Source organism: Amblyraja radiata, chromosome 13 (genome assembly GCF_010909765.2).
Source record: "Amblyraja radiata isolate CabotCenter1 chromosome 13, sAmbRad1.1.pri, whole genome shotgun sequence".
NCBI classification, from domain to species: Eukaryota; Metazoa; Chordata; class Chondrichthyes; order Rajiformes; family Rajidae; genus Amblyraja; species Amblyraja radiata.
The window spans coordinates 2,701,860-2,717,843 of NC_045968.1; the positions used below are offsets into that span (position 1 = coordinate 2,701,860).

Consider the following 15,984-nt stretch of genomic DNA (forward strand, 5'->3'; position numbering starts at 1 on the left):
GAGTAAACCCACATGGTCACAGGGAGAATGTACAACTCCACACAGACAGCGCTCATAGTCAGGATTGAACGTGAGTCTCTGGCGCTGTAAGGCAGCAACTCTACCGCTGCGCCACTGCGGTTCCCGGATTTTCAGTTACCGCCAAAGATTCTCGGGATCAAAAGATTATTGTACATTGTCAGTGGATTATTGAAAATTCACACAATTGGATCAGTTGCAATATTGGTGTTGTGCAAACTGAAAAATGATTCACAAGATATGGAGTCAAAAGTAAACTGTATTTTTGCAGAGTTAATGAATATTGATTGAAAGATACAGCATGGAAACAGGCCCTTCGGCCGACCAGGTCTATGCTGACCATCAGTCAGTCACCCATTCACACCAGTTCTATATTATCCCACTTTTGTATCCATTTCCTTCAAACTCAAGACAATTTACAGAGGCCGCTTAACCTGCAAACCTGCATGTCTTTGGGATGTGGAAGGAAACCAGAGCACCAGGTGGAAGCTCATGCAGTGAGTGGGAGAACATGCAAACTCCACACAGACAGCATCCGAGGTCAGGATCAAAGCGTGGGTTCTGGCGCTGTGAGGCGCTGTGAGGCTGCTCGCTATGCCACTGTGCCGCCCAAGAATATCTTATCAATTGTGTGACAATTTACAGCATCTACATTTAAGCCATTCATTCCTTTGAAGTTAAAATTCTTGGGAGATTGAATATGATATTTTATGTACAATCCACAGTGGAATCAACAAGATTAAAATATTACATAGACTTATCAAAATTCTCAAAATCACAAGTTTGGGTCGATTGGGAAATGTTAGCTTCCCACTGCTGACACAGTATTATTTTGTTTAGCCCTCAATAGATTATGCTGTTTACATCAATGTAGGTCTTAACAATTGAAATTCGAGAGTCATTGCTGTTCCAAGAATAATTTGATCTGTTTGTTCTCTCTTGTTACCAACTACTGCTGATTTTCTGCTGAAAAAGACATTTACCATTTATATATTTATATATTAGGTGGCATGGTGACACAGCTGTAGAGTTGCTGCCTTACAGTGCCAGAGATCCGGGTTCTATCCCGACTACAGGTGTTGTCTGTACGGAATTTACACATTCTCTCCGTAACCTGCATGGGTTTTCTCCGGGTGCTCCGGTTTCCTCCCACACTCCAAGCATGTACAGGTTTGTAGGTTAATTGGCTTGGTAAAATTGTAGCCTTTCCTTGGTGTGTGTTGGGTAGTGTTAGTGTACGGGGATTGCAAATCAGCGTGGACTCGGTGGGCCGAAGGTCCTGTTTCCATGCTGGATTTCTAAAACACTATATTTATAACAAAACTATTGCAACTTGAATTTAACTTTTTACTTTTAACGCAGTAAGCCAGCCAAAGTTGCTTCACAGAAGTGTTGTCGGTTAAATGTGATATTGATCCCTGTAGGAAGATATTAGAACACAGGATGAAAGGTGGGCAAATAGGTAGGTTTTGAGGAGTGCCTTTACAGGCGGAGATCGAAGGTAGACAATGAACGTTCCGGGAAGTGGATTATAGAGCTCAGAGCTTTGGAAACTGCCAATGATGGGATAAATAATATCAATGACATGTAAGAACTGTCGGAGTACTGAGATCAGGCAGACTTAAGGGTCTGTTAAAGATTACAGAATTGGGAAGAGATGAGGCCACAAAGAGATTTGCAAACAAGGATGTGAATTTTAAAATGGAGACATCCCTTGACTGGGGCCTATGTGTGTCTGTGAATGCAGAGATAAATGGTGAATACAAATCCTGTGCAGGTTTGGCAGGGATTTGGATTTGACCTCATGTAAGGTGTTAGGTGGGAGATTGACCAGAGTAGTCAATACTTAAAGGTAGTAATATCTTTGATCAAGGTTTCAGCTGCAGAGAAGCTGGGGTATTTGTGTTTCCTTGATTTGCGTTTAATTGAAATGTTCCAACTAAACTTTTATAATTAAACCCATGGGAAGATGAAGAAACATGGACATGACTTAGGGAAAGGATTTGGCATCCCTTACTGCCAAGTGAGAGTAAAACATGACTGAATTGAATCTGAAGAAGGGTTTCGGCCCGAAACGTTGCCTATTTCCTTCGTTCCATAGATGCTGCTGCACCCGCTGAGTTTCTCCAGCACTTTTGTCTACCTTCGATTTTCCAGCATCTGCAGTTCCTTCTTGAACAACATGGCTGAATTGATGCTGTACAAACTAATCCCACAAGGCATGTGTGGTTGGAATGGGCAACAGTGTCGTTTGAAAGTATTGTCTTTCATCTAGGAGGTTCAGGTGCACCTCATGCTCGATCAAGTTAGATTGAAAATCAGAGGAATAGTACTACAGAAGCAGTGGAGGCCAAGTCAATGGATATTTTGAAGGCAGAGATAGATGGATTTTTGATTAGTACGGGTGTCACGTTATGTGGAGAAGACAGGAGAATGGGGTTCGGAGCCCCTGTCCCACTTAAGAGACCTAAACAGCAACCTCTAGTGACCTTGCCCGCCACCCAAAAAAAAATCAAGGTCGAGGAGACCTGCAACCTCCTACCACCTCCCACGCACATGTTGAAAACCTTCCTCGACTATGAAGAAACCCGACTTCGACTAGACCCGCCACTAAAAAATAATCGATTTTTAAAGCGGCAACATACTTTTAGTCGAGGCCGGTTTTAAACATGATGAAAAAATAGCAGCAACCTAGACCACGCGGAAACCACTTTCGACCATTAGGGAGAGTGACCAAAACCTCCGGTGACCTCATGGGTGGCGGGCAAGGTCACCAGCGGTTGCTGTTTAGTTCTCCTAAGTGGGACAGGGGCTTTAGAGTTCTCCTTAAGTGATCCAAGAAGATTAGCCTGTATTACTCTTCTGGTCTCAACACTCGAGCTCAACAATTCAGATCATTATGGCTGGTCCCATCTTTATCAAGTAACTGCTGGGCAAGAAGGCTTCCCGATGGGCCACGGCTGTGGACTGAGATCGCGGTTGGAGGTCTTTATAGAGGCTCCGCGGTCTCGATGCCTTCCGGATCGCCACGTGGAAGCCCAGGTCGGGGCCCAGACGGGGCCTCGCGGGTTGGACCGCGGAGCTGGGGCCTCACAGGTCAGAGTCCGGGCCGGCAGAGCGGCCAACGGCTGTGGTCCGGGTCGGCACCTAAGGGGCATGAAGTGGGGCGTCGACAGCGGTGAGGCCTTGGCGGTGGTGAAGTGGTGGCAGCGGCCGCAATGCCTCGAGGGTCGACAGCCGATGAGAGCGTGGAGGACCACTGTGAGGGGGGAGGGGAAGAACAATGGAGGACCCAGCGTGGGGGAACAACCATGTGCGAGGTGGGGGGAGAACAATGGACAATTGGGGAGGGAGGGGGGGGGCGGGAGAGAACAAAAGGAGGAGCCAGCGTGCTTTGTAACTTTGTCAGTGCTGTACATGGCTGCTGTTTGTATACATTAGGAATGCAAGCAAAGAATCTCACTGCGCCTAGACACATGTGGCAATAAATGATTCCATTCCAGTTCAGCTATGATTGAATGGCGGAGTATAACTTATGAACTTATGAACTTATGAACTGCTACTATCAAGTCTTTCAGCATATTATTCACTGGATTATGAATGATTTACCCTTGTTTGAGAAAGCTTAAATAAATCTGATTTTAAAAATTGTAATCTGGATCCACTTCAAAGATAGTGATTTAAATTCCCATCTAGCAAATTTACGACCTCCAGGTTAGCTAGAACCAATCTCCCTGGAGTGTGATTCCATAGGTACCAGCCATTTTCTATGCCTCTACATCATTGACAATGTGAGTGATTTGATCATGAGACATCATTAATCATATTTTTTTATGCATGAGCCCCTGAACTGGAAACTTTGGTTCTTTTCTGTCTCTCCAGACTGGATCATGGAAGACAATTAATTTGAGGAAGGACATTCTTGCTATTGAGGGAGTGCAGCGTAGGTTTACAAGGTTAATTCCCGGGATGGCGGGACTGTCATATACTGAGAGAATGGAGCGGCTGGGCTTGTACACTCTGGAGTTTAGAAGGATGAGACGGGATTTCATTGAAACATATAAGATTGTTAATGGCTTGGAGGCAGGAAACATGTTCCCGATGTTGGGGGAGTCCAGAACCAGGGGCCACAGTTTAAGAATAAGGAGTAAGCCATTTAGAACAGAGACGAGGAAACACTTTTTCTCACAGAGAGTGTTGAGTGTGGAATTCTCTGCCTCAGAGGAGGCAGGTTCTCTGGATGCTTTCAAGTGAGAGCTTGATAGGGCTCTTAAAAATAGCAGAGTCAGGGGATATGGGGAGAAGGCAGGAACGCGGTACTGATTGGGGATGATCAGCCATGATCACATTGAATGGCGGTGCTGGCTCAAAGGGCCAAATGGCCTACTCCTGCACCTATTGTCTATTGCCTATCGGCCAGCAATCACCCCATACACAGGCACTATCCTGTTCACTAGGGACAAATTACAGTTTTACCAAAGCCAATTAACCGTCAAACCTGTACATTTTTGGAGTGTGGAAGGAAGTTGGAGCACCCGGAGAAAACCCACGCAGGTCACAGAGAGAACGTGCAAACTCTATACAGACAGCACCCGTGGTCAGGATTGAACCCGTGTCTCTGGCTCCATATAGGGGCCTGTCCCACTTGGCTATTTTTTCGGCGACTGCCGGCATAATTGCCTGATGTATCAGGTCACTGAAAAAGTTGCGGCGTGATGCAGCGTGACGCGGCACGATGTGGCGTGATGGCGTATTGATGCGCGGTGTTTCCTCAAGTGCCGCAACATTTATTTTGTCGCCGCTGGATTTTGAAATGTTCAAAATCTTTTGCCGACCCTGATATGACGCCGGCAGTTGCCGAAAAAATCATCAAGTGGGACAGGCCCTTAAGGCAGTACTGCCTTAGAGTTTTTCTTATGTTTTTATGAAATATTATTGAAAAGTATTTACACAGACAAAATAAAGGAAGCCTTTACTATCTGTGTGGAACCATTCACCAACAAGGATACCGTGACCTTATGGGAGTAGGGAGAAGAAAGATTAAAACTTGATCGACTGGGCTTATATTCACTGGAATTTAAGATAGATAGATAGATAGATAGATATAATTTATTGCCACACAGCCAGGCTGGTGGAAATTTGGGTTGTCTGCAGCGATACAATAATAAAGAACACACAACCACAATAAAACTGTAACACAAACATCCACCACAGCATTCATCACTGTGGTGGAAGGCACAAAATTTGGCCAGTCCTCCTCCATTTCCCCCACGTGGTCAGGACCAGAGTCCAGAATCCAGATGAGAGGGAATCTTATAGACACATATAAAATCCATAATGGATTGGACAGGCTAGATGGAGGAACAATATTCCAGATGTTGGCGGAGTCCAGAACCAGGGGTCACACTTTAAGAATAAGGGGTCGGCCATTTAGGACTGAAATGAGGAAAACCATTTCCACCCAGAGAGTTGTGAATCTGTGGAATTCTCTGCCACAGAAGGCAGTGGAGGCTAATTTACGGGATGTTTTCAAGAGAGAGTTAGATATAGCTCTTAGGGCTAAGGGAATCAAGGAGAGATGGGGAGAAAGCAGGAACGGGGTACTGATTTAGGATGATCAGCGCTGGTTCGAAGGGCCAAATGGCCTACTCCTGCACCTATTGTCTATGTTTCTATGCTTCTATCTTTCTATCCAATGCCTTTGCTCCCATTTTCTTTCTGTGTTTTTAAAACCCTCAGTCAACATTGTGACAAGATGTATTAGAACATCACTGTGCTGAATCATCACCACTCTTTCACCAATTTAAGGAATTGTCCCAACATCTCATGGTCAGAAGTAAATGTATTGGTTTACAGAACTGATCACTAGTGGTGACAAATGGAAGATAGAGAACAAGCTTTAAAATGAATATGTTGTGAAGCAGAGATATATTATCACTGCAGTGTGGCTGAAGATTACTCTGGCATATCTGGTTGGAAAGAACTCTCTCAGTTGGAGTGGTAATTTTAATGGCTCTGGATGGCTATTTTTGGGAGAGATTTAGGAGGGGTGGGGTTGGGGGACTTTATATCTACAGAACCCGACAACCGGGGTCCATCAGTGCCTTCTTTTACTTTAGTTTGGTTTAGAGATCCAGCGCAGAAACAGGATCCTTGTCCTGCCCAGTCCACGCCGAACAACAATCCTCGTACACCTGCTCTATCCCACACACGAGGGTCAATTTACCATTTTAACGATGCCAAATTAACCTACAAATTTGTACGCCGGTGGAACAACTTTGCGGTTACGGGGGGAACATACAAACTGCGTACAGACAGCACCCCTAGTCAGGATTGAAGCTGGGTCTCTGGTGCTGTAAGGCAGCAACTCTACCGCTGCGCCACAGTGCCTTCTCTCGCCACAAGCAAGGTCCCGGGGGATCTGACGAGGTCCTGTCCCCCAGGATAGAATTGTCCAATGCTAGAGGGCACAGCTAGGAGGTGAAAGGGGGAAAGTTCAATGGAGAAGTGTGAGGCAAGTTTTTTTTTTGTTACACAGAGAGTAGTGGGGGCCTGGAATGCCATAACGGGGTTGGTGTGTTGGTGGGGGCTGATACGGCAATGGCATTTAAGAGGCTTTTTGATAGGTAGAAGTGCAGGGAATAGAGCGATATGTATCATGTGCAAACTGACGAGTTTAGTTAAGCTTGGCATCATGTTCAGCACAAACATTGTGGGCTGAAGGGCCTGTTCCTGTGCTGTACTGTTCTATGTTCCATGCTCCAAACACAGCTACACAGGGATAGATTTGGGCATCAAGATACTGACTGAGGGGGAAGGAGTAACAGTGAGAAGGAACTTTGATCTGGGTTTGAATTGCACGATATTCATTGTTTCATGGCTCTCCCACTCCCATGGTGGTGCAGCATTAGAGTTGCTGCCTTAAGGGCCTGTCCCATGAACATGCGACTGCATGCGGCAAGCGCGACCGAACCGGAAGTAGGGGCCGCGCGGGGGGTCGAGTGATCCCCGTACAGGGCCGGTCCCACCAACATGCGAATGCATGCAGCAAGCGAGACCAAACCAGAAGCGGGGGCTGCGCGGAGGTCGAGTGAGTGACGTGAAGTTCGAGCGAAGTCCGCAGGAAGTTCGCGCGTGACGTTCGGCGTCGAGATGGTGCGTACGGCATCGAGACGCTGCGTACGACCTCAATGCGGCTGCGGGCCGGCAGGCCGTTGCCGCGCGGAATTTTTGAACTGTCAGTTTTTCGGAGCCCCGCGCGATGTCGGGACCAGCTCCGCACAACTCCATACGGCTCCGGCGATCGAAGTGGGACCGGCCCCGCGAGGCCGTACGGCTCAAGCGACCACTTTAGGTCGCGCTTGCCGCATGGAGTCGCATGCTCATGGGACAGGCCCTTTACAGCACCAGAGACCCGGGTTCGATCCTGACTGCGGGTGCTGTCTGTACGGAGTTTGTATGTTCTCCCCTTGACCAGCGTGGGTTTTCTCCGCGATCTTCGGTTTCCTCCCGCAGTCCAAAGACGCACAGGTTTGTAGGTTAATTGGTGGTGCAAATATAAAAAAATTGTCCCTAGTGTATGTAGGGTGGTGTCAATGTGCGGGGATCTCTGGTGGGTGTGGACTCGGCGGGCCGAAGGGCCTGTTTCCACGCTATATCTCTAAACTATCCTATATACGGTCATATGCATATTTGTTTGTTTATTAATAATTGGTATTTTATATATAATCCAGAGAGTCAGTCCCTCTAACACTAATATTTGGTGTTTGCATTCTCAGAGGCTTTTATACCATCCATATGAATTAAATTGAACCAGCAAAGTTGTTAGATCATTCAAAGATGACTTGTCAGCTTCATTGTAGATGTGCAGTTCAATGGAACCTATTGTCAAACTCAAAAATACTGAGTCAACAATATTATCGTAGCTAGAGAAATTGTATTGAATCACCCGCTGTTATCTTCAAGCTTACAGTATAAAAACTTGATGTACTTTGAGCTTGGGGGATTTCACCGAGAAGTCTCCAAGAGAATGTGTTTCTATTGATGAATAAAGACTTGTATATCAACCGGCTTCAGCCTCTGAAAGGTCACAACAAAGTGAAGGAATCAACCAATTTTGCATTGAGCAAACATCCTGACACAATCATGTTTTCTGAGTATCGAAAGCCTACCAGACACGCACACAAAAATCACATCAACGACATTGAAATAACTAGCAATGTCTCTCTCGGTAATTCGGCAATGGATTTCAGCATCTTTTATTTTACTGACAGCTGAACCAGAAATGATGATGATTTATTCATCTGTGAGATAGACTTACAATAGAATTTCCTGATATGAAATGACAGGTGGAAGTAGAATTCTCTTCATTCCTACCCAATTGTCAATTCCTGAAAGCGTCACGCATTCTATTCTAATCAAATGACACTAAATATTGATTAAACCATAATAAAACTTCCATGTAAAATAAAACTCTTGATTTAAAACAATTTAAGGAGAAGAATGATTAGGTCTTTTAAGACGTTGATATTCTGTTCCCTAATATATGTTGCTTACGACTCAAACTCAACTTCTATTGTTTGGATCCTTGCCTTGTATTGACATATATCTACACACACAAATATATATATATTTTTATATATATATATATACACACAAAATGCTGGAGTAACTCGGCGGGACAGGCAGCATCGGTGGAAAGAAAGAATGGGTGACCTTTTGTGTCGAGATCCTTCAGTCTGAAGAAGGGTCTCGACCTGAAACATCACCCATTCCTTCTCTTCAGAGGTACTGCCTGCCCCGCTGAGTTACTCCATCATTTTGTGTCTACCTTTGGTTTAAACCAGAATCTGCAATTCCTTCATACGCACTACATACATATATATATAGGACATACTAGTTATGATAGCAGTTAAAAATAAAAGTGACAACAGTTCAAGGGAATTTTATTTTAATGTTGCTTTGTCTATTGGTTACTGCAACTCAATATTGTCACTCAGCGCAGCATGCTGCCAGCTCCGTTGTACTAATAGCAGTCAGTTAATTAGCAGAGAGTTGCAAACAATCATTATAACGACCCGGAGACACAAGATTCCCAATTATTCTACTCTTCCATTAGTCTGCTAAGTATGATTGACTATTAACCCTGACCATTTAAGACGGTGGTTTTTCATTATTGCCAATTGCTTGACATCTGCTGATGACTGTCATCAGCATGATGATGGGGACACAAAAACCTGCAAATGTTGGAATCTTGTACAAAATGCAAAGTTCTGAAGGAGCTCCGTGGATCAGGCAGCATCTGTGGAGGGAAATGAACAGACTCCATTTTGAATCGGGGCCCTTCTTTATCTGCTATCTTAAGTCCCCATTTTACTGCTCCACCACAAAATATGACTCCAGGCGCTGGAGTAACTCAGCGAGTCAGGCAGCATCTCTGGAGAACATGGACAGCTGACGTTTTTGGGTCACTATCCTCCTTCAATCGGAATATAGGACTGTACATTGATCACCGATCCGTGTTCTTCAAGAGATGCTACCTGACCCGCCCGCTGAGTCTCTCCAGCATTTTTGTCTACCTTCTTAAACAATATCTACTGTCCCTCGTTTTGGAAGGTACTGCCGATGCTGGTTCAAACCCAAGATAGACACAAAATTGCTGGAGTAACTCAGCGGGCGGTATAGGCAGCATCACTGGAGAAAAGGAAGAGGTGTCGTTGCCAGAGATGCTGCCTGACCCACTGAGTTACTCCAGCATTTTGTGTCTATCCACAGTCCCTTGTTCCTCCTCAATGTATGTCCACTTTGAAGAAGTTCTCCTCATCTCTGCTGTCTCTTGTGCCCCAATTTCCTGTTCCACTACGACATCACCTCATAGTAAACCCTCTTTGACATTTCCCTGTGAAGAAGGATCCCAGCATTTCCATTTTCCTCTATAGATGCTGCCTGACCCACTGAGCACTTCTGGCAGTTTGTGTTTCTTGATATCATCTACACCCTAAAGCAGAACATTTTGCACATTTTCATTCATTTGTTCTCTTTACCTTCTATATCTCTTGTTTCCCTTCCCCCTGACCCTCATTCTGAAGAAGGGTTTCAACCCGAGACGTCACCTATTCCTTTTCTCCAGAGATGCTGCCTGACCAGTGGAGTTACTGCAGCTTTTTAGTTTTTAGTTTAGTTTAGAGATACAGAGCAGGAACGGACCCTTCGGTCGACTGAGTCCGCACCGACCAGCGATCCCCACACAATAACGTTATCCTACACACCAGGGAGAATTTACATTTATGCCAAGCCAATTAACCTACAGACCTGTACGTCTTTGGAGTGTGGGAGGAAACCGAAGTTCTCGAAGAAAGCCCACGCAGGTCACGGGGAGTACACACTCCGTACAGACAGCACCCGTAGTCAGGATCAAACCCGGGTCTCAGGCACTGAAAGGCAGCAACTCTACCGCTGTGCCACCCTGATGCCCTTTTTGTGTCCATCTACAGTACAAACCAGCATCTGCAGTTCCATCCAGCAGCTTTTGTTGTGAATTGCAATGTGAAAAAGTTCACAGAGCACATGGCAGTGCCAGACTGGGTAAAATAAAAACCTATTGAACAGTCAGTCAGCCCACTCACAGATAAAATGAAACAAAGCTTAGACTACAATTTTCCAGCTGTAACTGCCCATGCCATTATGCGGATGGGACATCAAGTGTGTGATGTGCAATCTTAATCATTTCCCTCTGGGGGAAAGGCTTGGCTCTGCAGGCCTTAAGTCTTATTCTTATTGCTAGATAATGCCAAGTCTCCGTGCGTAAAAACTCCGACATAAACGCTTCATCCCGATAACAAGCACCAACATTTCAAGCAGTGGATCAGCTTGAATTAAACTGTAACAAAAACTCTTTAGTATCCCCATGCTGAAGTGACTCTCTTCTCTCCAACGCCAGACATAGATTTTGCCACCAGGAAGATCGGGAGCCATCTCACACAGACAAAAGAAATCAAGCAAGAGGGAGACGTGTTTCACACGAAAACTCTGAGTACCTTCAGAAACTACAACCTGGATTACACAATTGGAAAAGAATTTGAAGAACACACAAAAGGCTTAGATAATAGGACAGTGAAGGTAAGTGCAAATAGATTTCTTCCCTACAAAGACACTGCATTTCTATGGGTTTTTCTTCTCCTTTGGCTTTTCCTACTGCATCTTACATTTAATTTGCTTGGCCTTACTGCTTCAAACTGAAAGGAAGGTTGGAGGGCTTGATTCCATCCCGACACCAATGTCTTTCAATCAGCTGCCTGTGCTGTGGAATGTCCACATTCATTCTGAGAAATTTGTTTTATATCTCCCACGAGGATTGCAATCTTCAACTGGCTGTTTCCCAGAACCGACCCTTATGTAACATCTGGCTGTGTTACATACAGCACTGAACTGATCCTTCACAAGATCTCACTGGGGCAGCACTTAACTTGCAACTGTGTCCTTGGCAACCAGTCTTCAAGGAGACAGTTCCACATTAAAATCAGTACACCTGAACTACTATCTCATTGGAGACCCTCGTTCTATCTTTGATTGGACTTTACTGGTTATATCTTGCACTAACGTTATTCCCTTTATCGTGAATCTCTATGCTGTGGATGGCTCGATTGTAATTGTGTATTTGTTTAGTTTGGAGATATAGCATGGAAACAGACCCTTCGGCCCACCGAGTCCACACCGATCAGTGATGCTGCACGCTAACACTTTCCTAAACACACTAGGACAATTTACAATTATACCATGTATAATAAACCTACAAACATGTATGTCTTTAGAGTGTGGGAGAAACCCCACGCAGGTCACGGAGAGAACGTACAAACTCCGTACGGGCAAGCACCCGTAGTCAGGATCGAACCCGGGTCTCTGGCACTGTAAGGCAGCAACTCTACCACTGCACCACTGTGCCTCTCCGCGGACTGGTTAACACGCAATAAAAGCTTTTCACTGTACACGAGACACGTGACAATAAACTAAACTAAACTCAAATTATTGGGAAATGTCAGGATTTCAAAAAGACAGGTACTGTACATGGATGGGACTGGTTTAGAGGGATATGGACCAAACGCAGGCAGGTGGGACTAATGTAGATGGGACATGTTGGTTGGCATGAGCAAGTTGAGCCAAAGGACCACTTCCCACGCTGTATGACTGACTCTATGAGACTCCACGTCTCCAAATGCTCTATTGAACGTCTACAAGTGTATGGTGGAGAGTAGAGTTAGGTTACACTACATTTTGGGGCTTGCAATGGTTTAGAAACATAGAAACATAGAAAATAAGTGCAGGAGTAGGCCATTCGGCCCTTCGAGCCTGCACCGCCATTCAATAAGATCATGGCTAATCATCCAACTCAGTATCCTGTACCTGCCCTCTCTCCATACCCCCTGATCCCCTTAGCCACAAGGGCCACATCTAACTCCCTCTTAAATATAGCCAATGAACTGGCCTCAACTACCTTCTGAGAATAACCTAGAATAACCTAGAATTTACCTAGAATAACTGATTTCCTATTGTTGTGTTGTAGTGTTTAATGTGTCTGTAAAATTACAGCAAGCAAGATTTTCATCCCCCTGGTCCTCGGTGAAGATGGCGATGAAACATTCTTGACTCTTGGCTCTCTCTTGACCTTTGTTTGTTTGCCTGCAGACGCTGGTGCAGTGGGATGGGGACAAGTTAATCTGCATTCAGAAGGGTGAGAAGCCCAACAGAGGCTGGAAGCACTGGATTGAGGGCGGTAATCTACACTTGGTATGAAAAATGTTTTGCAGTAAGATGTTCCCATTAAAGTTGTGCCCCTGATTATTCACGTCAACTTTGAGGTCTAACACTTTGCCAATCAAAACGGTAAATTTGATTGCATTGCAAGAAATCTGAATGAACAATTGCTCATTTTTCCTGTATGAAACACAATAGGGTGTCACCGCGTCTCAGCAGTAGAAACACGGAACTGGTTTTGCAAACAGAAGGACTCAAAGTGCTGGAGTAACTCAGCGGGTCAGGCAGCATTTCTGGAGAACATGGACAGGTGACGTTTCAGGTCGTGATCCTTCTTCAGATTGAATATCGGGTCCCGACCCGATACGTCACCTGTCCCTGTTCTCCAGAAATGCTGCTTGACCCCGCTGAGTTACTCCAGCACTTTGAGTCCTTTTCTGTCGCAATGGCTTGCTGCCTGCGGGGAATGTATAGAATACTACGCCAATGTTCTGCTGTTTAAGAAGGATCTGCAGATGCTGGAAAATCGAAGGTACACAAAAATGCTGGAGAAACTCAGCGGGTGCAGCAGCATCTATGGAGCGAAGGAAATAGGCAACGTTTCGTCCCGAAACGTTGCCTATTTCCTTCGCTCCATAGATGCTGCTGCACCCGCTGAGTTTCTCCAGCATTTTTGTGTGCCGCCAATGTTCTGCTTCCGGCTTCACATATGATGCAGTGCTTGTATCTCGGCATTCGGCAAACAATTGGTTTAAGCAAGAAGACCACTGGCATGTTGAGAACAGCAATGCATGAGCAATCAAACACAAGGCTGCCAAATATGTCCGGATTTTTCCCCAGCCATGCTTTCCCCCTTCTCACCCAGCACTCCTCCACTGCGGCTGATCAGATCGATCAACCATGATTGAAGGGCGGAGTAAACCTGAAGGGCCGAATGGACTAATTCTGCCCATCAAGTCAAGTCAAGCCAAGTCAAGTTTATTCGTCACATACACATACGAGATGTGCAGTGAAATGAAAAGTGGCAATGCTCGCGGACTTTGTGCAAAAAGACAAACAAACAAACAAACAACCAAACAAACTACAAACAGAATTTTTCATATTAAATGTTGTGGGTGGAAGGAAAAGGGGGAAAAACAGCAATTAAAAAAAAAACCAGTAGTGGTACAGTAAAGTTAGTCCCTGGTGAGACAGAGGTTTACAGTCCTAATGGCCTCTGGGAAGAAGCCAATATGAGCTTGAGTCTTAAATTAAATGGGTTATTTTCTCACTGCACTTTTGCCTCAGACTAATTTCAATTACATTTCTTCACATGACCAAAGCACATATCTATGTCAGCAGGAGCCCTGTACATTTAAATACATTGGACATCAATGCTGTAGATAGGGGCACTGAATGATAGGAGTTCATCAGTGAAGCATCGAAGATGTCCAATAATATAAGTCATAAGGTCATAAGAGAGGAGTAGAATTAGGCCATTCGGCTCATCAAGTCTACTCCGCCATTCAATCATGGCTGATTTATCTCTCCCTTCTAACCCCATTCTCCTGACTTCTCCCCATATGCTCTGATACCTGTACCAATCAAGAATCTATCTATCTCTGCCTTAAAAATATCCACTGATTTGGCCTCCACAGCCTTCTGTTGCAAAGAAATCCACAGATTCACCACCCACTGCCTAAAGACATTTCTCCTCATCTCCTTTCTAAAAGAACGTCCTTTAATTCTGTGGCTAATGCCTCTAGTCCTAGACTCTCCCCTTAGTGGAAACATCCTCTCCACATCCACTCTATCCAAGCCTTTCACTATTCTGTACGTTTCAATGAGGTCCCCCCCCCCTCATTCTTCTAAACTCCAGCGTGTACAGGCCCAGTGCCGATAAACGCTCATCATAGGTTAACCAACTCATTCCTGGGATCATTCTTGTAAACCTCCTCTGGACCCTCTCCAGACCCAGCACATACCATATCAGTAGTAAATGTGCATATTTGAACAAGTAGAGCCACTTCTTTAGTCTCCATGAGGCAGGTCTGTGCCACTGTCGCTTGGGCTAACATAACTTCCACTGATCAGAACCTTCTGAGGTCTTTTGACGTTTCGTGGCCATTCTCTACAGTTTAGTGTGACCCTATCCTCAATTAAAGCTCTTTGCCTACTTGTTTAGCCAATTTCCCAACCCGTGTGTTAAAAACTCACTCGGCAAAGCGTGGTCAAGAATATAACTGTTCTTTTGTTGTTTATATATTTGAATTTTCCTCTCCCAACTATTCTCTTGCCAAGGATCATATTGTGTTAACACCAGAAGTCTTACAATACCTTGTTTAGATGGAAGTCTCTCATACAATGCTAGCGGCTATCTCTGCCACCATCAGAGCCAAGCCTGGTCCCACAAATAAACTATTTCAGCCACACAAGGTGAATGTCCTTTAATTTATCGTTCTTTTGTTTTGCAGGAGTTAACATGCGATGACCAGGTCTGCCATCAAATTTTCAAGAAAAAATTGCCAATGTACAAATGAGTCAGTCTGTTTGAATGCGGACTTGGATGCAGCATTTTTACCTCTAACGTGCGCTGTGTTTTCACAATAAAGGGAATTTTTCCACACTGTACGAATGGTGACTCAAATGAGACTAAATTTATTTGTATTGTACATTGTGTAAAAGAAAAGCAGTGCATTAGGAGCCTTCCATCCTTCATCCTCAATGCTTGTTTCCAAAGAGACCGTGTATTATCTTTAATGTTCTGCCGTCAATAATGCATCACCAGGACTCAGATTTATCCCTTTGCCTGAGGCAAACATTTCTCTCTTTGGCTTCTCCTCAGAGAAAAGCTCAATCAGAGCTCTCAAAAAAACTGTCTTCTTTATTCCAAGCTAGTGGTTTAGTCAAGAGAGATTGAGAGAGAACTCGGGAAGGTAAAAATGTTTAAGGGGACAAATGTCTGGATTTCCATTTTCTATAGGTGTTAAACTTTTAATAACAAGTAATGAGGTGAAATGTCATGATAAAGTCTTAATGAAAGAAGTGAAGGCAATGGGTTCAACCGATTGCTTTTTCTGATCAAGAGGAACATTAGTGGACAATGGCTCGGGAACACATTTAATAAAACAAGCTACACATAAAGAGCTGGTGTAACAGCGGGACATGCAGCATTTCTGGAGAGAAGAAAAGAGTGACGTTTCGGGTCGAGACCCTTCTTCAGACTGATCAATAAAA

The 15,984-nt window shown here is 44.7% G+C and overlaps 1 protein-coding gene across 1 annotated transcript in view; it reads left to right on the forward strand.

Moving 5' to 3' along the window:
- Window positions 1–15,450, forward strand: part of rbp2 (retinol binding protein 2) — a 31,633-nt gene extending 16,183 nt beyond the window's left edge. Inside the window, exons 2-4 of the mRNA XM_033031095.1 lie at window positions 10,958–11,136; window positions 12,700–12,801; window positions 15,222–15,450. Of these exons, the coding sequence (XP_032886986.1) occupies window positions 10,958–11,136; window positions 12,700–12,801; window positions 15,222–15,287 (347 nt within the window). The 3' untranslated portion in view covers window positions 15,288–15,450. The remainder of the gene's footprint in view (window positions 1–10,957; window positions 11,137–12,699; window positions 12,802–15,221) is intronic.
- Window positions 15,451–15,984: the final 534 nt, after the last annotated feature.